Raw genomic sequence first — 23092 nt, 5'->3', positions numbered from 1 at the left:
TTTTTATTTATATAATATAATTATTTTAATAGAATTATTATAAAATATTTTAATATTTGAGGGTCATTTCCGTAAAAAAATTATGTTTTAACTAGCAAGTTCTCTTTTAATTATAAGAGTATAGATTTGTACGCCAATTTCATTTGTTAAGAGCGTTCCTTCATGGCCAAAGGATCGTGTTCGAATCTGATTACCGGAAATCTATTTGTATAGATCCCTAGGGTTTTGCCGCTAATTGGCACTAACTTATCCACAGTGGTATATGCCAAAGAGAGATTGGATTGACCTTGCTTGACGCTGTTTGGTGCCAATTAAAAACGGGCATCTCTTTCAAAATGGAGTTGTTACGTTATTGTCACCCATTTGACTTGCTATGTTTCTCTTGTATCATTGAGGTGAGTTGGGATCACTTGGCCTGAATTTTTCAGATGCCTCCTCGTACGGTTTCAACTGTGAACATTCTTTTTATAATGGGATGCACCTTTTACTTGTAGAAAACAAATAGAGCAGTCGCCTGTAAGAAACTCACGGTCTGACCCTAATATTGCGCAAATAATATTCTCACTCAATCAATTATGCCATGGCAAACTCATAAATGAATTTTCCAACTGGATGATGTAGGCTGTACCCGACACCGGAATCTTTTCAATTGCTTCAAGAGCTAAAGTTATAGAACGTCGTTAGAACTCCCAAGATACCGGAAAGAGTATGGTATGAAAATCAAAATATGGACCATGACCACATTCGGCTGGTTGCCAATGCAAACACATAAATAAGTTCTTACTTGAAACAAGAAACTATAGCGTATTGGAAATATATGCCAAAACGGAAAATGTATAGTAAAACACTCACGAGTTTATTACATTAAATTTGAAAAGTCTTTTTTAAAAATTTGACTAAAGAAAATGAGTCACCAAGCCCACCTACACTCTTCAGGCGCTCATTTACCTGGCGATTTTGAGTAACTAAGCCAGCTGCTCGATGAGATTTAGATCGTCATTTGGAAAAATTAATGGTAATCTTGATTAAGGTGTTATTCGTAAAGTTTTATGTATAGTAATTTTTAGTCAAAATTACAATTAATAACGATATTACAAAAATGCAAGAGTACGCTCATAGTTTCCACCCACTTGGGTTACGTTTACTACATGGGTTGGACTTGAATACTTGATCATAATTCCCTACTATACACGTTTGACTCTTCATCCCCGCTATGAGGGTTTAAAGTTTAAACTGTGGGACTCAAATGACCATGTTAGACTTTTTCATGAGAAAACAAGAAATGTAGGTAGGTCAGCTTATAACCTTTTCCCCATCCCATGGCCAAATGTTCGTACCACGAAAGAACATATGCAAAGATGATGAACACACAGGATTAGAAAAACCCAACTTTCGTCCACCACAGATGAAAAGCGAATCAAATTATATGCATTTGGGGTCATCATCGTTCTTTCTTTCTTTCAGTTGAAATTGCTACACCCTTTTCTTTTAAAAGTTGCGCACATCACACGTGTGAGAGCACACACTCAGAGTACCACAGACGCAAAATTTAGGTTCATACAAGCTCAACTCGAGTTTCACATATACCCGAAAAAGTGGTCGACAAGGAAACGGGGATTTGCGGGGCTGCACCAAAGATTCAAACTCATTTTACTTCAAAAATATATTACGTTTTGGTACATCAAGAGGTTGAGGGACTACAAAATCAGACTTTGTTTATACAAGGTATTGAGGGTATAAACCAATACAACCTAAAATGCACATTGTATAATTTCCTCACTGTATAGGGAGAAATTTAACGGTCGGGTTTGAAGAAAAAATTGATTTTACAACAGGATCTCAGGGAAGCCAACGAACAAGGCACAACAACAGTAATGAGACTAGCTTTCTGAAAATCGAGCCGGTCTCTACAGCAACTTATGGGGAAGTCATTCACTACCTGCTTTATAAAACAGGACGGATGTCATCTGACCATGAATGCACATCATCTTGGCAATCTTATCAATCATTCATTTTCAACTCCCTCCGAACTCTCATCAATAAGGACTCCACAGTAATTTGCGGTTCATCACAGGAGGGGCCAATCCAGGAATATCTCGAATGTCTTTGTTGTTCGGATGAACAAGCTGAAAATAGTTCAAATATTAGGATAGTTTAACTAAATATCGACACAACATAATGAGAAGTGAAATGAAAGTTTTCTTTTTCTTTTCTCTGCTGCAACAAACCATTGTCAAATTGCTTGATGCATTTTGGTATGAAAATATTACACACGACTGTATAAGCTGATGTATAAGGGATTATAGGACATAAAAAAGGAAGTAGTAATCTTTAATCAAGACAAATATGTCCGTTCCTTGATACTTTCAAAAAACTTGTACCAAGAATAATTTAGCTATCATACTTCCAGAATATCAAAGAAAACAAGGACTACATCAATCTTACTTGACCCAGAGGCTTGTACGTAGGTCATTACCACCAGAATGCAAGTACAATGGGTGACTTCAACAACAAAAGAAAATGATGGGCAAATATAACAATTTTCAACTATATTTGATGCTATTTGTTATTAATGTCCAGAACTACTTACGTAATTGCAGATGACAAACCAAAATCTTAAGTTTAACACAGATGAAATCAAATAAGAGAAAAACAAAGAATCTATTCTTGGCAGTACATACCTTCACAATGATGATGGCTATGACTCCAAGGACAACAAGGAGGAGCAATCCCATAATACACCTATCAGTTGCAACCTAATATGAAATGAACAGGGAAAAGATAAGAAGAATCACAACGGGAAATAAAATAGCAAAGTTGCCCAACGTATGGAAAAGCAAGTTGATATTCAGAAATTGACCTGCCTACCAATTTCCTTCACCAGCTTAGTAGCCTTCTTGATTGAGAAGTGGATAGAGTCCAGCTCATTAACGATCCTACTCATTTGTTCAGTCTGGAAATTTAAAAAAATATATATTTTTTTTTTAGCTACCATGGCTTTGAAATTTGGTTAACTAACCTTTTAAGTGTAATTGGAACAATATGATTTATTTTCTTCATTTCCAAGTTGAATACATACTTGAGCCTTGAGAGATGCTGCTGTCTCTGTTCCAACGTTGATAGTCTCATGAACAACCTATAATGAGAAAGACAAAGAAAGTCCAACCTGAATCACTTAAGAGTTATCACAACAATTGGGAGCAGGAAGAAATGTTTATCTAATGATGAAATCAGACATTAAGATGTGCCAACCTTTTGTGCTCTGTCAATGGCTTGATCAGTCTCATCCATCATTTGGTGTCCATTATCAATAAGTTGCTCGTTTGTCATACCTGCAAATTTGAAGACGATGTTCTGAACTAGTTATTTGGTACTTCTAAATTTCACGGAGTAGACATCACATGATTATATCAAACAGAGGATACAAAGCAAGAATCCTTTGCTACACTACTACCATTAACAGCCTTTAAACGTAATCTACATAACTTTTTTTTTTATCTTTTCCAAATTTGGGTCTCTAACCCTGGCACCAGTTTGAACTTCAAACTGCCCTTTTAATTCTTGATCAGATAGGAGTCATAAATTCACCATGTAATCAATATGGTGAACAGTGACAAAAGCTCACTGCTCCAGATCCTAGATTCACACAGGTAAAGTGCTAACATTGTACATTTACTGGAAATAAATTATTGTGATTGAAGCACAACTGTATCAGTATCAGGCATACAAAATTCAGACCAGACTGCAGATGCACGTTCTAGAGTGAGAACAATGCCGCTCAGTGTTTTCTGTAGTGAAACTGCTGTGTCCAGTTAACTAGTGTCCCCAAGAATTTCAAAGTGTATAGTTATTTAATCTGACAAGAATCTAATGTGTATGGTAACTCAAACTGATAAGTACTTTGATGAAGTCAAATTTTATTCTGATTAATTTGATGAACTGTCAAGTTGATGACAAAGGCTCAGTTTATGTTACTGAATCATCTACATCTTACAGGGGTTTACAAAGACTTTAACTACCCTATCTATATATCTGTTATACAAATTTAACTCATGTTCTTTTTCTGTGGCACTGACCTACATGTATGTGCACATGCAAGTGTCTGAGAGATATGAGTCATTTTATTTTCTTAATCAGCTGATGATTAGAAGATATAGATTGATAGTGAGTTGTGTATCCTGGAACTTTTCTGAAATTATTGTGACAGTTGATGCGTTAGAAGGATATGTTTGCTTACCCGAGGCCAGCAACACATTTTGTTCAGCATATTCATTTGCTGGAGCATCAAAGAGATCAGCTTTCTTGTTTTCAAGATTTGTTGCATATCTGTAGCAAAATCACAACACGTGTACATTACCAAGAGGATGTGTACCATTTAATAATGATGGTAAAACATTAGTCACTCTATCAAACAACTTTGACCAGAAAACAACAAGTACCTTGACTCTTTCAATGGAATTAAAGACTTTTTGTTTTTAACCAACAATTTAATATGTTATTTTCCCATAAAGTCATGCTTTTTGTAATTTTACAAAAACACTATGTTCAGGCTAGCGACATGTCTAATATCAGGAAAAATACTGCATTAACAGAAAATAGTAGCTGAACTAAGTTGCCCGAGTGCACATGTCAAACATAAATAATTATGTTTCCTAATCAAATAAAGACAAACGAAAAAAATTATGTATTGCAGGTATCCAAGCCTGCGTTAATAAATGGTCAATTTACACTAATACAATGTACAGGCACCCAAAAAAGGGCAGACACAAATCTTTCTCATTCATGAAAAAAGTAATGAAATTTCTTACTGATGTTAACTTACTGTTTTTTCAAAGCCACGTATGAGTTCAACTCTTTGATCTGCGTTGAAATACCAAAGTGTAACTTTAAAACGTTGGAATGAAAATGGAAACACATAACAAGCAGTTTAAATAAATTAAATTTAACTGAATAACAGTTCAGAAAGAACTGGTTGACCCACCATTGATTGTTTTTTCTCACTGAGCATTCTACTCGAGTCTGGATCAATTCTTCTCTCCATATTTTTGACTTCCTTGTCAAACTCTTTAATAAGTCTGAAAACAACAAAATCATAACCTTGTTAGCAGAACTACAGTAGCTACAATTCGGCAGAGGAAAATAACCAGAGAGATAGATGTGGTACAAGGTTATTCATATTCACGATTAAAAAACAATGAATATCACGAATATGAATTTTGTCATTAATTACAGATACAAATATGCCAACTTTCCTCACCACTATCCTGATACATGTAAGAACATTGAGGTTCTGGGAAGAAAGCTAAAAGGTAAGTAACAAGAAACAGATGGCATCAACATAGGCCACTATGACAATTATGGAAAAGATATCTAACCCATCACGAACAATGGAGCATAATTAGTGATTTAGACACCAAATGCAGGGTTCAACTTCACTATAACAATAGGGACGGTAGAAACATTCTAATTCCAGTATATGGAGAGGCATTCAATGGCCTACCAACCCCCACCGGTCAACCATCTCAAGCACAACAGCAGATAAAACTTTCCCATCCCAAATGCCACAAGGTACCACTGTTATCCTAGTTAAACTAGTTTAACCTCCCAAAAAATTGTGTAGTTATTCCAAATCCAGTATAAAGGGAGGCTAATACCTGTCCACTTAAATCCTACCGATGAGTTCGATAGCTTCCAACAGATGCAAAATTTCTTACTCCTTACACAAATAATGGAGAAGGATTACCAAAATGTCACCTTAATTTAAACTCTACTTATAACTATTCCAAATTTCCCATACTGTGTAATAGGAAGGCACATAGCTTTCCACCTCAGACTCAATTCCAATGTCATAAACTTCCGACACGCCCACTTCTAAGAGCTCACTAATATCCCACTTAGCAAAAACAAAAAACCAAAAAAGGAAGCTAATTATACCATAAAATGAAGAGAAATGTAAATGAAACGAGAACGAAATTAAGAATCACATTATCACCATTGCCAAGTCTATCTAATCTAATCTCACAGCTGGCCATCAACAGTATATGGAGTAAACATATAAACTTTCCAGGGGGCTAGGAAGTAAGGCCAACTATGGAGCTTTCCAACATTATTCCCGAAACTCGTAAATACAAACTTACACACAACAAAATGTTCGACACAGAACCGTGCCTACATAATGAGAACAAAGATTTCGACATCCCAATCAAACCTAAACGTACAGAAACTCATACATGTCTGCACCAACCAATACCAACACTCGAAAACGAATAGCATTCTACTGTCAATTTCACAATTCCATCTTCCTATACTCACAAAAATCCACCAAAAACTATCAAAAGCATCAAAATGTAAGAGCAAAAATCACCTCTTACAGTCACGCATCTTCTCAGTAAGATCCTCCAGCTGCCGGCTCTGCCTATTCGAGTCCTTAATCTTCTCCAGCTTCTGAAACCCATTCCTGCTCACACAAATTCATGAAATTAAACCTTCAATTCAACACAATCCAAAGCCATAAACCAAATCCATAGACTCTCAAAATAAATAAAAAACGCTTACGATAAAGCGCGGAAGACGTCGGCGATTTGGCCGTCGATCTCCGCCAGCTCCTCGCTGATTGCCGATAACGGATCCATTGCTTTTCTTCACAAACAAAAACACCGATCAAATCTACCGAATAAACAATCCTTCAGATCATCACAAGACTCCCCGATCCAATCCGAGCAGCTCCGAACGGGTACCGGATCGGAGAAAATGAAGCAATGTAGGTTGCGGCGGAGGAGAACAGAATCGAAAGGCGTTAAAATAGAGGATGGAAATCGGAGAAGGGATCTTTGGTTTTTGTATAATAATAATGAAATGATAATAATAGAGAGGGAGGAGGTTCCCTCGTGATTTACAGATTTTTTTGTTTGTTTTTGGATTAGTTTCGTTTTGAGGTGGTTGGGTTGGGCGGGGGCGTTTAAAAATTTTGTTCCCAAGATTTCGGCCGTTTAAGCCGCTTATTGAGTGACTGAGTGTGGGACCCGGGGAGAGGGGACCCACCGGGTAGAACGCGGTTTTGTAACGTTTTATCGGAGAGTACTAATGTTTTCATTGTTGTGTGGGCTGTAACCAGCACACCGGTGGTTCTTTTATGTTTCCTGTAACAATGTGAATCTTTCGCAACAAGTGGAAGATATCAAATGATCGATTTCTTAGTTTTAATATATGATATTCATTCAGAGTTCCACTAGGAAACCGCCCCAAAGCTGCATCCATGGCTTGGTTGCAACTTGCAAGTGATTCAAATCTCTCTTCTAGGATTTGTTACGAAAGTTATGGTAACGGCGGTTATGTTTTAAAGTTGGTTGTGAAAGAAACTAAATTTTGTTGTTATAAACTTATGATATTGATTTCGGCGAGATGCGCATTACCTAAATTTACGTTTTGTTTAGATTATTGGTGGATGTGGCATTCATGATACAAGTGGTTGACTTTGCCTTTCAACCTTTTATAGAGCTTGTTGTTTAAACGGGCGATTAACCATTTTGTTGTCATAATTCAATCGTGGTTTATCTTTAGTGAATGATACATTTAAAATTAGAAGATACTAGATGTTGTATACGACTAATTGCTCCAAAGTCCACACTAAACAATCGTTTCTATGTCTCCTTGATCGTTTGGACATAAGTTACTAGTGTTGTTTAGTTAGTTATAAATTGTTACCAATTAGAACATGTTTTTTATGTTACGGTATATGTTGACAGCACTCACCTATCAACAAGGTTTCACATATATAAACTACTACATAAAAGTCAGAAGTGTGACATTTTCTCTATAAATACACTAGTTTTCCTTTAGAAATCAACGTTTTGTTATATTGGTACTACAATCGGCTCATAATCTGAGATTCTGAGATGTGAAAAAAGAAAATAATAAACTCTCAACCTATGAAACCCTACATAAGAAAAGTTAAAATAAATAAATAAAAGTTAAAAAAATTAAGCTTCTTAACTTTTATCCTAATCGCATCACAGTAATCCCAATTGAACACAATCGCGGCCAGCACCAATTGGTCACAAGGTTGCTTCCTTTGGTCGTCCTCCTGCAGTCATACCAAATCCCATTCCAACACTCTTCCATTCACGACTCCCAAAGCCGCCAAAGGGCAATTCCGTCAAAACAAGACAAAAAGGACTACTCAGCTTTTCAACTCTTATTATGAGTAAGAACAGAGAAAGTACAGAGAGAACTGAAGAATGAGACAGAAACGTTGGCCATCTCCGAAGCTTTCTAGCTTCCCGCCGTTTTTGCCTTCCTAGTTTTTACTTATCTTCGCCGTTGCTTTAGGTAAATCACCATCAGCTCTTCAGCCTCTTTTCGTATTTGCATGGGTTCTGTAATCTTTTACACGTTTCTTGTTTTGATTTATGTAAATTCGTAATGTTTATAGTACAATGGTTATTCGTTTCATGATTGCTCAATTTTGGTGTAAAAGTGTGAAAATATTATTTCTTGGTAAGAGAAGTTTGATATGTTGTGGTTGTGGGCTGCATGATCGTGTAAGATTTTGATGTAAAGGTGCTTGATTTTGTGTTTTTGGTAGGAAAGGTTGAATCTTTGAGAGTGAGATGTTTGACTATAGCTTGCCTATAGCTACTAGAACAAGGAAGCGGCAGGACATAGCTTACAAGGAGTTCAATGAGAACAAGAAGAAGCAGCAGAAGGAAGTGGGTGGCTCAGCAGCGTCCACTGGTTTGGAGAAATCTGAATTCATAGTTCTTTCGGATAGTAGCGTGGAGGACGATAGCTCAGGGGATTCTGATTCAGTAGAGAGTGTTGCAGAGGGAAGTGAGGAGGTGGGGAAAGGGCGGAGCGTGAAGGCTGGGGGTGTTGAGGGAAGTACAAGGTCGGGGTTGTCAGCTGATTCTGGTGTGAAAGTCATTAGTTTGGTTAGTGATAGTGATGATGATGCAGTGTCAATAAGTAAAGAGGGAGGTGGAGCTGGAGGGGACTCTGACAGGGTTAAGGATAGTGATATGAGAAGTGTACATTCAGACGAGGAACTTCATGAGTTCTCAGCTGATGATGGTGATAATGAAGATGATATTGAAAGTATTCCTTCAGATGATTCTGCGAGTGAATATAAAAATTCATCAGATGATTATGCAAGTAATTATACACATGATGAGGGACCTTTAAATTCAGATCGTGAAATTGAGGATGCAAAGAGAAGTGAGGCAGAGGGGGAAAAGGTTGGTATATGTCAAAAAAGAAAGAGAAACTTTGGAGGGGACGGCGATGGTCAAAAGTTCAATTGTGTAGCACACCGTACTCGTTCATGGTCAGGAAATCATTCCTCTAGCCATGATGATCAGAGGGATACTGTTTATGAAAATCAATGTGGTAGTCAGAGAAACAAGCATCCTAAAATGGATTCACAGTGCAACAATAGAAGAAGTGAGACGGATCCTTGTAGCCTGAACTATGAACGTAATGAATGGAATAATGTGCAGAAAGCATCTGAAAAGAGCAAAGGGTCAAGGAAGCTCTCTAAAAAAAAGTACACCAGGGGAAAAAGAGATGCTAATGCGTACAACATTCTTGCAGATTCGATTTGTGAAGATGTAGAAGTACCGCCAGAAGCATCAGCTTCCTTTGGGGATAAAGTCGTTAAAAATGTAACTCTTCCATTGAAGTTCTCATTTGGTAAGCCGCCAAGCATTGTTCCAGAAGAGAAGTCAGATTCCGAGAAAGAACAAGATAAGCTTTATGAAGAAATGGAATTTGCTATTAGATCTGCTCAAATTGGCTCTACTGACTGTAATGAGGTAGGTTTTGCATAAACATATTGCTCTTTCAACCCTTCTTTATAATTCTAGCTCTTTGTTACAGTATTAGCAACTTAAGTATGCACTCTACAGTTTACTTAGCCAGCTAATATGATTATGGCGTAGTTGCGGCAGTCATTTTATTTCTGCATATTCAGCTGAGTTTTTGAAATACGGTAACATATTATGTCCCATGTAAAAGAAAGTAGCGTGACACATCAGTATTCAGCATGGATTTCAACAAAAGCTATATCTTCATTCATCACACAACGAAGAGAATTGAGAATGGATAGTAAAATACTGACAGTATGGTGTCATAAGTATCTAAGATACTGATTATGTTGTCAACGGTCTGTTTTTTTTTGTTGCATGGAATTGCTATTAACTGAAAGTTTGGTTGGCAGGTTGAAATTAATGACGTTCCTCCAGTTAAGGAAGTTACTCAGCATATGCTTTGTAGTCGAGGGGAACATCATCTTATACTTGATGAAGAAATTGGGTTGATTTGCAAATATTGCCTTCATGTGCATCGGGAGATCAAGTATATGGTACCAGACTTTGTAAGTCCTGCAATTATTTATTTTCATTCATGTTTCTTTTGATTGAGATTGGTCATCCTAGCAGTCAGTTGCTCTTTGAGCTAAAATGACTGCTATTGCGATTATACTGAATATAGTGTTTTATGTTCTGTTAGTATGTGCCTTACTACTTAGTATGCATCGTTGTGTTAATCCAGATAGGCCGGAAAGGCTTGCGTCATGTAGCTGGGATTCTTCAGAATCATCAGAGCTGTATTTCTATACCTTTTTCCTTTTAAATGCCTAAATTTCTCGGAATTTGACAACAATCTGTCAGTTTAAGTTTCAACCAGAAAGTCTAAACCCTTGTTTTGTTACCTTAAATTATTATAATTATTCTTTCTATTGTATATACATATAATTATTATTTTTGTATCGGTGATGATCTAGCATGTATCTGTGATATTTTTGAAAGGGATATAAATTAAGTACAAGCATCACACTAAATATACATATATACATACATATATGTATATAATAGTATTTTATATATTGATGTTGTAGTCTGTCAAAGGAGCTTAAATGCTCTTAAGAATTCTAAAAGAATAATTGAAGACACTATTTCATAAAGCTTCATGATATAGATAAATAGAAACCTGAAAAGCATGTCTGAATTGCATTTGCTACTTGATAATAGTTCACTAATAATAAGCAGAGGTGCTTTGTACTTGGATGAGCTTACTTGTTAGTTTGAACAGGGCTACTGCATTGCTTTTCAACTTGCTAGTTGCTACTTCTATTCAAATTATCAGATATCTGATTTTTGCCGTTGGTTATGATCACTCCAGGCTCCAAACCCTTATGGACGATCTGGCAAGAGATCCTATGAAGAAGACAACTGGTCTATTCCTGATGAGGTACAATGTCATGAATCTGGGTCTGGCCTTACTTCCAATGCTCATGTCGATGGCACAGTGTGGGACTTAATCCCTGGTGTTAAAAGTAGTGTGTATCCTCACCAGCGTGAAGGTTTTGAGTTTATTTGGAGTCAAATAGCTGGTGGAATTCATCTTGAACAGTTGCAAAACACTAGTGCTGATGGTGGGGGTGGTTGCATAATATCACATGCCCCTGGAACAGGGAAGACACGTCTAACCATTGTCTTTCTTCAGGCATACATGAAATTTAACCCCAAATGCAGGCCACTGATAATTGCTCCTCGTACCATGCTTCACACCTGGGAAGAGGAGTTTAAAAAATGGGGCTTTGAAATACCCTTTCACAATCTTAACAATCAGAGTTTATCAGGAAAGGAGAATAAAGCAGCCCTTGAGATTTTGGTTCAAAATATAGGCCAGCGCCGTGTGAAAAAAATGGAAAGTAGTCGTTGGTTGAAGTTATATTCCTGGAACAAGGAAAGAAGCATCCTTGGTATTAGTTACAGAGTTTTTGAGAAACTTTATACGGAGCATAATCCTGGAGACAAGAAAGCTGGCCTAGCTGAGAAAATGAGGAACATTCTGCTAGATTTTCCTGGTATTGTAGTCTTCGATGAAGGGCATACACCTCGAAATGATAAAAGTCATATGTGGAAGGCTTCATCAAATATCAAAACACATAGACGTATAATTCTCTCAGGAACTCCTTTCCAAAACAATTTTGATGAGCTGTACAATACAATTCGCTTGGCAAGGCCAGACTGGATCGGGCATACATGCAGTGCCAGAGATAAAGCAAAGCAAGCCAAGAAAATAAGAGCTGAAATTGCCCCGATTGTGCATGTTTACAGAGGTTCCATACTACGAGATGCACTTCCCGGATTGAGGAACTCAATTGTTGTTTTACAGCCAAACAAGTTGCAGAAAGAAATTTCAATGAAAATTCAAGAGAAGAAAGATCTTCCATTCTTTAAAGTTGAACATTATGAGACTTTAATATCTGTTCATCCTTCGGCTTTGCTCAACCTGGAGAAGGACACGAGGGTATCCTTTCTTAATCATGTTGACTTGAAGAAACTAAAGGAAAAAAGATCAAATCCTGAATCTGGGATGAAGGCAAAGTTTGTGATTGAGCTCATACGGCTGAGTGATGCAATGAAGGAAAGAGTTCTGGTGTTCAGTCAGTATATTAATGCCTTGACCATTTTAAAGGAGCTTTTGAAATCTCAGTTTCAGTGGAATGAAGAGAACGAGATTCTGTTTATGAGTGGAGCAGAAAAATCAAAGCAGCGCCAATCATCAATGAAGGCTTTTAATGATCCACTAAGCAGAGCCAAGGTATTATTAGCTTCTACCAAAGGTTGTAACGAAGGAATAAATTTGGTTGGAGCTTCAAGAGTTGTACTTCTAGATGTTACATGGAACCCATCGGTTGAGAGGCAAGCTATATCTCGAGCGTACCGACTGGGACAAAAGAAAATTGTGTTCATCTACCACCTCCTCTTGGCTGGGCAAAGAGAAGAGGACAAACACAGTAGGCAAATTGATAAGCATCGGTTGTCGGAATTGGTATTTTCTTCTTCTGATAAGGAAGCTGCCAAGAAAATCCCAGCTGTGGTTGCCGAGGATACAATTTTGGAAGAGATGGTGAACCATGAGAAACTCAAACATATGTTTGAAAAGATAACCTTACTGGATGAAGCCTCATGGTTTGACTAAAATACAATTCTATGAAGCTGAATTTGACACATTGAAACTGTACAATTTTGCCAGTTTATTTCTTACGGAGATATTGTGTAGCTATTGTTAATACCTTGATAATTTTGTTTTGGAATGTCTCTTCTTGATGAAAGAAGCAATGTACACAAATTTCGGTCATGAAGCAATGAAACTTAGATAGAAGATGTAATGAAGCAATATGAGGACAGTGATCTAAGGTGAATGATGTTATTCCACTTTATGCTAAGGTGAATGATGTTATTGTTGATTCTCATTAGGTTCTCCTAACATATTTTATTTATTCATTCCCTCAAGCAGCAGAAAAAATTAAGCGCATTGCTCTGCCTGATGCAGACACATCTAACTCTCTTTTATAACCGCACTCTTCCTCAAGAATTCTGACACCAAAAGAAGCTTTTGTTTTCTTCTCAAATCATAGTGAGCATAAAGACTTGGGTAAAGTGATATGGAGTAAAGCAATTCAACCACACAAAACTCTTGTTGTTTGGAAGGCTCTTCATGGGCGTTTACTAACTGATGATGTTTTACAACGGCGAGGTTTTTCACTTCCATCTCGTTGCTCCTTTTTGTGGAAGTCATGCGGAATCGGGTATTGTAATATCCCGGAATTTTAATTATTTTCTAATTATTGTTCAAAGATACTTAAATTGGTGGTGATCCGATTATATAGTACCATGGAGAAAAAGAAAGTGTTCGAGCGTTTTATACTCAGAAACGTCACAGTGAGGGGTTAAGAGTTGACTTTTAATCTGTTAGGAATCTCAGAAAACGTCATTCATGAAAGTCGTAGAGTTTATCAATACGAATTCGTGGACATGCGACACACCTAAATCAGAGTTCGTATGAAGAAGTTACGAATCAAAATGTATTTGGAAATTTTTGGAAAATAGTATAAATAGGGAAATTAAAGAGAAAAATGGGGAGAAAAATCAGAAAATTCGGATATGTACTGTTCTTGGGTATTGTTCACCCCGAAAACAAATCCAGAAATTCTCTCCCCGAGTGGCCGACTTTGGGCCACCGGATCTCCATCGTCCGGCCACCATAGAGCGGCGCACCAGTCACATTTGAAAGGTTTTTGCGTCCCTTGTCGATTGGTGGCAGCGCCACCCGCCATCTCGCCACCATTTGGAAGCGGTGAAGCCCAGAATTTTTCGTAGAAATGCATATTTCGCCGAACTTCAACTCGTCGGATCTCCCTTTTCCGGCAACCAATCGGTGAGATTCTTATCTCATTTTGAAGGTCTCATTCCATACTACAAACCTTCCAAAATATTTAATCCAAATCGTTGTGTGTTATGAGAATCGAAGAAAAGAAATCCTAGGTTCTAAATTTGGGCTTTTCAGTTTTTGTTAAATTAAAGTGTTTAGGCTCAAAATTAGACTTTGTGGTGAACTAGAAAATTGTTAAGAATGTCATTTAGATTGTGATAGTGAATTTTAGTGGTCATTGGTGGTGGTTGGGAAACAGTGTCGCTACATGAACAGTAATGTGAACAGTGTTCATTAACATTTTGCTGTGAACAGTAATTGTGAACGGTGTTCTGTAAAAACAATAAACCCGAACAATGTTTAGTAAACTATAAAACATGAACAATGCTTTTATGAACAACATTTAGCTGTACGGAAATCGTCACCTGATATTTTACGTATCGTTTTCTAAACATTTTTTCATGCTATTAGGTGACCGACAAAATGAGTGACAGAATCGCTTTCGGTGTCGTGGAAATTGCACGCGGGAAATAAGGTGAGTAAACCTAACAATGATCATCATGATCGAAGTAGTGTTATAATTATTGAATTTAGTTTGAGTTCTTACCATAGTCGTTGCATCACTAATTATAAAAAAATTAAAAAAATATATGTTTTTGTTTAAATTCGTGAACTTGATCGTCTACGGTTCATGGGTAAGTGAAACACTATTTTAATAAATAATTTTGAAAAGGTTTTAATGATTATGGACTATGGTGAATGTGAGTAAATCTCACTATGACGGGTCTACCCTTGGGGGTGACTCATACTTACTTTTTTTTTTTTGTTAAAAGATCGAACTAGGATATGTATATGATATAGTGGGTTGTGTATGTGTATAAAATGGTAAATATGATACATATATATGGGTTGCTATATTATATATTGTCACGTTCTTATTTTCAAATGAATTATACTGTAGCGACTATATTTATTTTATTTGAGAAAGAGTCGTTTTGTTGTAGTACAATAACATGGGTGGATTGTTATTGTACGTGGTTTTAACATTGAGTCTTGTTAAAACATTTTCTGTTTTTCATACGTGTTTTTTCTGTTTTCGGACGTGTTTTTTTTGTCTTCAGACGTGTTGTCGGAACCGAGCCTGGCCGGGTGTCGTTTACGATTCAATTAGAGCTCTAGTCTGTCTGCCAGTGTACTGCATGAGGGGTAACTGATGAGTTGCATAGGTCTCACGAGTACCCATATTTTTTAGTGACATTGGGTACAGATGGGCTACCCAGTGTCTGTCGGTGTACTGCATGAGGGATAACAAATAAGTACTTGGGTCTCATGAGTACTCATGTTTTACATGATTTTAGGTAACCATATGGGTTGCCCAGTGCCTGTCGGTGTACTGCATGAGGGGAACAGATGGGTTGCCTAAGTCTCATGAGTACCCATGTTTTTAAATGATTTTGGGTAACATATGGGTTGCCCAGTGTCACATGAGTACGTTTGTCTTTAAATGTTATTTGACATATTTCCTTTGTATGCGATGTATGTTTACTGTTGGTTTACTCTACAGGCTGAAAAGCTTACCGGGTTTGTGTTTATAATCCCAGTGCACTAATTCGATGGTGTAGGGGATAGTTTTGCAGGTGGGCATTATTAGATTCATAAGGTTTATTCTGAAGATTTCTTTCTTCTGTTTGTGGTGAGGATTGAGTGAATTTTACATTTCCATTGGTTATAATACTGAGGTATAATCTAGTTATGTATTATTTAAGTCGTCTGAGTCATGTTGTAGACCAGTTTCGATACACTGTTATGATAAGATAACTTCAATATATTTGAGATTGTTTTAGAGTTTCATGGCTTCAAATTCAAATTTTTATCATTCGAATTTCGGGACTGTGACATGTACAAATCTTCTTTTGCATTGTTCTGAATTTGTGGCTTTATGGAAATGAATTTGCATTCTATTTTCTCATTCATTCTCGTCTTGGGGTACCCTTGATGAAGTGTTTAATGATGTTGGTGTTTCAGTGTTCTCAAAACCTAAACGTTGACTTTGGTTTCTAGTCTCTTGTAATCAAATTTGATTTATTTGGATCACTAGGAATCTGGTGCGTTTCGAATGTAAGATTTTTAATGTGTTGGAAGCCCAACGTCATCTTTTAGAATTGTTCAGAGAGTATGTTCTGCATTTTTTTCATCCTTACAAGAAGCATCACGATATGTCTATTTTCTCTATTCTTGGTATCTCACAACTATATGTCAATGCTATCAGCTTCATTCCGTCCTTTAATTAAGGGTTTCTTGGCTGAGAATTTGCTATTTGCTAGGGGTTTTTTATATCTATGATTTTGTATGGGTGGGTGTACACATGCCAGATTAAGCTTTTGTTTATCCTCTTTGTTGGAGTTTATCAGACATAGGAGGTCAGGTTATTTTGTCTCCATCTTTTGTTAGTTTGATTTCAATAAATTAGGGGCAGTTTACCCTAAAAAATTATACCAAAAAAAAAAGGACAGTGATCTGAAGTGGATTTGAAAGTTTACTGGATTCAAAGGCGCTCATCTTTGAATTTTTATTTGTTGGCATGCCTTTCTTTAAATTTCCAGTTTATAACTTGCTTTATTGAGTTTCAATTTCTTTTGCAGTTATCGGTTTACAAGTAGTATTTCCTCTCTGAGATGAGTATAACCTCAGAGGAGGGGGTGTTTTGAGGATCTGAAATCCTACCAGCAGGGAGCTCTGGTTGTATGTTGGTGTGATATCTCACTGAGGTCAGTAAAATACTATTCCAGAGCAGTAAAATACTCTTTACACTAGTTCAATTGTTAGTTTGTGCCCTTAGTGTATTAGATGGCATCGGCTGTTTGAATATCTTTCAAGGTTTCAGTTGTGTGCCTCTCGGCATGTACTTGTCTGTTGTCTACTTTAATTGAAGCTTCACTTCCATTTTGTGCCTCAAGGGTTGAATGACTCATATGTTCAACATCACATCTTTGAAGCTCATACTACAATATAAAAAATATATTTGGACACTAAAGTTTTGTAGTCTTTCTGAACTGTCTACATCTAGACATTTTGTATAACCAGTACTATGATCAGTCTGCACTGAAATGACCATATGAAAGTGAAACCCCCAGTTATAGTAGACACTATATGCTCTGGTTTGCTAGGTAGAAAGCATTAGAATCCTAACTGACGGTCATGATTTAAACTCAATTTTTGAATCACGATCAACATGCATCTAAACAATAGTAGCATAATTTCTTTTGTTAATATACTGTTCTTTAGTAATAGTTTATACGATGTGAGGATCAGATATTTCATTCATTAATTGACCACAGGTACGATTGAAAAGATTTGGATGGATGGTGTAAAATAATATCCTAGAGCAGTAAAAAGAAAATATGAGGGCATATAAAGGGCATTGGTAAAGAACACATAATCCAGTGAATCCGACTAAAAGTCTTTAAACGAGGAGGAAGCTTGAAATTCCTCATATGGTGCAGCAAAATTTGTTCCAGAATGAGGAATAGCATGCTTAAACAGCAGCTCTAGAGTTGCTGGTATGAAGTCTCTTAGCTACAACTTTTTAAATCATTAGCTGTTAAAGAAATTTGAATCGTTCGCAGATGTACATATTTAAGAGTTGGACGTGAAAATTATAGAGCTGAAAAGAGTTGTACTCAATCACTCGGCTCTCTCAGTTTTAAAATTCTATCTGCTAAATTGTGCACTAAGCCCTAGGGTTCTGACATATGACTACCAATATGTAGCTCGGTGAATTTTTTATGATAACATTTTATGAATTATTGGATCATGGGGAAGATAACTATCATGCTGCATTTGTTTTAGGGACTTCCAGTATTGGAAGAGGCTCAAATAGTAGTAGTGCAGCACCATGTATGGTGTTCTCATAGTAGTGCAGCACCATGTATGGTGCTTTCATTTTCACCAGACTAATAGTTGCCTCTGTGGTAGTCACATCCTCTTTTGCTATTTAAGCAAACAATAAGATACAGAAACACAACCAGATAAAGATGAAAGCAAAACACCATATAAATGCACTTTTACAAAAGCACATGCTCCCCTCCGACTACAAAAACAGGCCCTCGAGCTTTATAGCTTTCTTGAGCTGCTGTGAAATTCTAGTTCTTGGGCTTTTTATCTACTTTCATGTGAAATAGGTAATAAATGAATAGAACAGATCAAAATATATGAGCTAAAATGAAATGGGTACTTATGGCCTTCTAAATTTACTGATGATATAGCAGAAAAGTTATGGAAAGATATTAATGCAAGCTATAATAAGTGATTACAGTCTTTGATAAAAATATGACCTTGGAGTGCTCAGCTATTTTGGTGTAAGAATTTTTAGTAAAGTTTAATGTGCATGCAGCTGGTTTCCCAGCACAGGGTACAGGGAGCAAGCAGGTATCGGAAAATTGGTGCAAGTCTAAGGTCTCTTATAATGGTAAGTAAAGGCTTGCAATAAGTTGAGGTATCATTTCTTTAGTCCTTGGCTAATAGGGAACTTAGATTATCTGCATACATAAGACAACCGAGGTTAATGTGTTTGGATCTGCATGCTGAAAAATTGCAGCAGCGATAGTAATTGCATATCATCAATTAGTTCTGCTACTGATAAACTATAAAGCATGGATACGGCAAAATATAGGTATGTCCGTATCGTACCCGTACTGGATACAGGTACGGTCTGGATACGCCATATACACGTATCCATGGATGAAAAAACGTATCCTAACTATGTAGAGCACAGTCAACTCATCGGATACGGTCCGGATACGATTTGGATACATTCAAGGTTAAAATTGTCATTTAAAGGTTGATAAAACCTATTCTTTCTACTTCCTTCAGCCTCTCTCTCTCTCTCTCTACCTTCTTGGACTTCCGCACTTCCCGTTCTTATTGCCTCCAGTTTCTTTAAGTTTCCGGAAACTCAGATGTAGATAACACAGAGAAAAGTAGAATGGTTTTATATCTCAATTCTAGATCTACTAATAAAGTCAAAAGAGATTTGATTGAAGATTGAAGGCAGGCATTGCAACACTGCATCTTCATTAAAAGTTTTAATGGACAATTTTTAATTTAGTATCTCACAGCACAAACTGTGCTTAATGTTCATACTGCCCATACAAACGAACACCGGCCTTGTGTTGTGTTGGTTGGGTTTTTGTTGTTGTAAGATATGTCTCTGACCATTATATTGAGCAATCGATCTCAGAGTAGAGGTCCCAGTCTTATCATGAGAACGTACTACTGCAGTATTTTAGAGGTTTACAAGACAGTCGTTAGTCTCTATTTCGTCTAATGAAGCATATATAGGTTATTGCTTTTCATGAAACCGTGTGTGATGGTGCATGGTTCATGATTATACATATTAGAGGTATGTACGTGGTTTTTTGTGATTAATCACGGATAAGCCTACATGCATTTATCATTTATGAGGGTAATAGCATGTGTTGAGCAAATGATTGAAGACTACGTTTACGGCGACAACACCAAACAGACTTCGCTGCCTCTTATAATTCTGAGGGTAATACTACGAACTTGTTCACTATCCCATACGTAATATTCGAGTTCTGATGTCGGTTTTTCCATATTTAAGGACCACGTTAAAAGCATCAGTAATGGGATTGATTGAAGAGAGGAAGACATCACATTTTATATATCATATTTAGTACTTCTTATTTTTTATTTTACTTGAACTTATTAAGTAGTTAATTCATGAACTTATGTAGTTATGTTTATTGTAGAATTGATGGGATTTAAGTGTTATAAATTTTTTTAATTGCTTGTTTTTAATCAAATTTTAGAAATTATTATATATATATATATATTAAATATTATTTTACAAAACGTATCCAAAACGCTACATGCTAGAAAAAACGTATCCGCGTATCATGCTGTACCCGTATTCGTATCCCGTATCCGTACTGGTGCATCATAGCTGATAAATGAAAATGATGCAACGCTAGATATAGTTAATCAATATTGATCCATCAAAGATTACTTCTAATCAAATAAGCTCATTGATCATGAGTTGAAAAGAGTATATAGTATCTAACACGAAGGATTTACTTCATGATGTACATAAAATTGCTTGGTTCTCTAAACAGTAACAAATAGTTTAGTAAACAAACTCTGAATCCCTTATGCTGTACTATCATATCCACCTATTATAGACCGCGACTACGTCGTACTAGCTTTTATGGGGGTTCAAGGACAATGCTTAGTGAGAGCAAACCAAGAATGACATCTTATCTCAGTCAAATTCTACTCGTAAAACTATTAAGTTCGTAAAATCTAAATAGCTTTTTCGCAATATCAGTAACTCGATCCGTCCAAATAATTAATAGTATCATAAATTCTATATTAAAGTGACCCTATAGATGTGATTGGCTCAGTAATTAAACCTATATTATGACCATGGCTCAAATCTTTGGTAATCAAGATGTTAATTTCTTCAGCTAGCATATGGTCAGAATTTCTTCTTCCTAATCCCCACATCCTTTTACTTCCAGAGTTTCGCATTATTGACCAAGCACATATAAATCTCTCAACTCAGCGATTCATATCTGTTTACTGATACTTCTTGACTAAACTCTCTCACTTGGGTAGTTTGGTTCAATAAATGTCATTGTGAGTAAAAGGGGCTTTAAGAGTTTAGATTAAGGAAACGGATTGTATGCACCAAGGTGTGCAACCACCGTCAAATAGTTTAGTTATATCGAGATAATCTCATCCTTTAATTTGTGGAGAAAATTCTCAGCCATCAGATTTGTTTTGTTTTTAGAAGCCCTTAACGGTCAACAACTGTTGACTGAAAAAAGAGATAAAACTTAGAAGAGGGGTCGGCACTGTTGTGTCGGATGGATTGTAAACCCAGTCAAATTATAGGAGGTGTGGTGGTGGCTCTCGGGCACTTCGTGGTGGTTTTGCCGGATCCACCTCCATTTCACAAATCCCATGGTAAGGCCGAGGTAAACTCCAGCCAAGCAAAGAAAGCAAGGAAGAAGTTAGGGAATAAACAAAACCCAGGCTTTAAAATAGGACAATTGTTCTCTGTTCCATGGTTGGATAACAAGATCCAATTTGGTTATTTACTTTAGATCAGATGCAGTCGGGGGAATGGACTAAAGGAGACGCGGGAATATTGGAGTGATGGTAAGAATGGAAAGATGGAGGCGCAGCCCGATGTGGCGGTCTGCAATTAGAAACGCCAGAATTGGGCGGCGACACTAAATTTGAAGTGCAGGGTTCGGGTTCGGGGCAGTTTGGGGTTTTTGAATAAACGGAGACAAACCTCTGTTATTTAAAGAGTCACGTGCTGAGTCACGTACTGCTAGTGCCCGCACATTGCTGAAGCACTGAATACACTCTCTTAGATTAATGGAATTCATAAGTACGTACTTGCTAATCTTAGTAATTTAACAACTCTCTTACCTAAAAGCAATAAATGCCAACAAAAATCCATCAAGCCCAAGAGGAGGTCCAATCAAATTGAAGGTATGGAACTGAGTTGAATTTGAAAGCACAGCAATGATGATAGTGTGCGCTCTTTGGATTCCTGTTTCCTATTTCCTATTTCCTATGCCTCTTTGCCCTTGTTTTTGGAGGAAAACCAAGAGGCTGCAACTTACAAAATATGGCAATAATTTCCCACTCGTTAAGTACCAATTTTACCCTCAACAAACCCACCGGCAAGACCAGGACTTAGGAGCCATGAAGAGGTGTTAAGTTGTCACAATTCTGATTGAATAATAAAAACTCGAAATCGAAGCCATGAAACTCTAAAACAATCTCAAATATATTGAAATCATCTTATAGTAACAGTGTATCAAAACTGAGTTCGTAGTAGACTCAGTCGACTTAAATAATACATAACCAGTTTATACCTCAAGTATTATGACAAATGGAATGTAAAATTCACTCAATCCTCAACACAAATAGAAAGAAATAAACTTCGGCAATTTTCGGAGTAAGCCCTCTAAAACTGTTAATCCACACATGCAGAACTATTCGTTGTGCAACTGTCATATTGTTATTTTTTGTGTGGCCATATAACTTGCTGAGATTCTAATTGTTTCCTCCTCTACACATCGGATACTGGTTCAAAGAAGCAAGGCATAAAGAGGAGCATCAGTGTCTATCTTCCAGCTTCATCCTTGTGTTATTTCTTAGTTGGCTTTAGGCAGTGTTGAAGATCACAGCATCCCCATATAGATCAAACTCTCGGCTACTTACGCTTGACTCGTCTTAATTAATTGTACTCTTCTTCATGTTCTAGCAACCTAGCGTATCCATCATTTAGGTTTTATGGAACTATTCGGACCACATTCTGGCAATTGTAAGATAAATTTGACAATGTTATGGTAACTGTGGATGATTCTATAGCTCAAAAGTGATTATTGGTTTTATTATCCTTTCTTTCCTGTCAACATTAGTAGCAAGGAAACACTTACAGATAGATCCAGTACACAGTATCTAAAGTTCTAAACACGAACTAGCTAGCTGAATAGAAACATTGAGTTTTTCATGGAGTCTGTGACTGAACTCCAACAGATGTTATCAGATTCAAGATTGGTAATTCAAAGGACTGTCAACTGTGTACTTGCAAATGAGGGAGAAAAAAAAATGAAATAAAGAAAAACAAATTCCGTTGCCGGGACTTGAACCCGGGTCTTTCGGGTGAGAGCCGAATATCCTGACCAACTAGACTACAACGGATCTTGCACGTTACTCCCTTCTCTACTGTACTATTCGTCGTATTCGATTGTAGCGTACTGTAGAGTACCATGGTCTTTCCTTCCAAATAGTCGATAAATACAAAATTCGTGTATGATGGCTATGATCAGAC

General features: G+C 36.9%; 2 protein-coding genes and 1 non-coding gene across 3 annotated transcripts; 1 reads left to right on the top strand and 2 right to left on the bottom strand.

Annotated features, from left to right (window-relative positions):
• Window positions 1-1638: 1638 nt before the first annotated feature.
• Window positions 1639-6771, bottom strand: LOC126794623 (novel plant SNARE 11). The gene is made up of 10 exons (XM_050521383.1): window positions 6556-6771; window positions 6365-6457; window positions 4982-5075; window positions 4823-4860; window positions 4238-4326; window positions 3253-3332; window positions 3080-3136; window positions 2861-2953; window positions 2682-2756; window positions 1639-2126 (listed from the first exon to the last, which is right to left on the bottom strand). Exons 1-10 carry the CDS (start codon window positions 6630-6632, stop codon window positions 2037-2039), a joined length of 786 nt encoding a protein of 261 aa, XP_050377340.1. The 5' UTR covers window positions 6633-6771; the 3' UTR covers window positions 1639-2036.
• Window positions 6772-8213: 1442 nt separating this feature from the next.
• On the top strand, window positions 8214-13253 carry LOC126794617 (SNF2 domain-containing protein CLASSY 3-like). Its single transcript, XM_050521374.1, has 4 exons — window positions 8214-8328; window positions 8590-9809; window positions 10214-10369; window positions 11176-13253. The coding sequence occupies exons 2-4, from the start codon at window positions 8610-8612 to the stop codon at window positions 12982-12984; spliced, it is 3165 nt and encodes a 1054-aa protein (XP_050377331.1). The 5' UTR covers window positions 8214-8328; window positions 8590-8609; the 3' UTR covers window positions 12985-13253.
• Window positions 13254-22889: 9636 nt separating this feature from the next.
• On the bottom strand, window positions 22890-22962 carry TRNAE-CUC (transfer RNA glutamic acid (anticodon CUC)). Its single transcript has one exon. It is a non-coding gene; the product is annotated as a tRNA-Glu (tRNA).
• Between the last annotated feature and the right edge of the window lie 130 nt (window positions 22963-23092).

This window comes from Argentina anserina, chromosome 5, assembly GCF_933775445.1.
Source record: "Argentina anserina chromosome 5, drPotAnse1.1, whole genome shotgun sequence".
Lineage (NCBI taxonomy): Eukaryota > Viridiplantae > Streptophyta > Magnoliopsida > Rosales > Rosaceae > Argentina > Argentina anserina.
The sequence above is the reverse complement of the archived record's forward strand: the minus strand, read 5'-3'. Positions and strand labels throughout refer to the sequence as shown.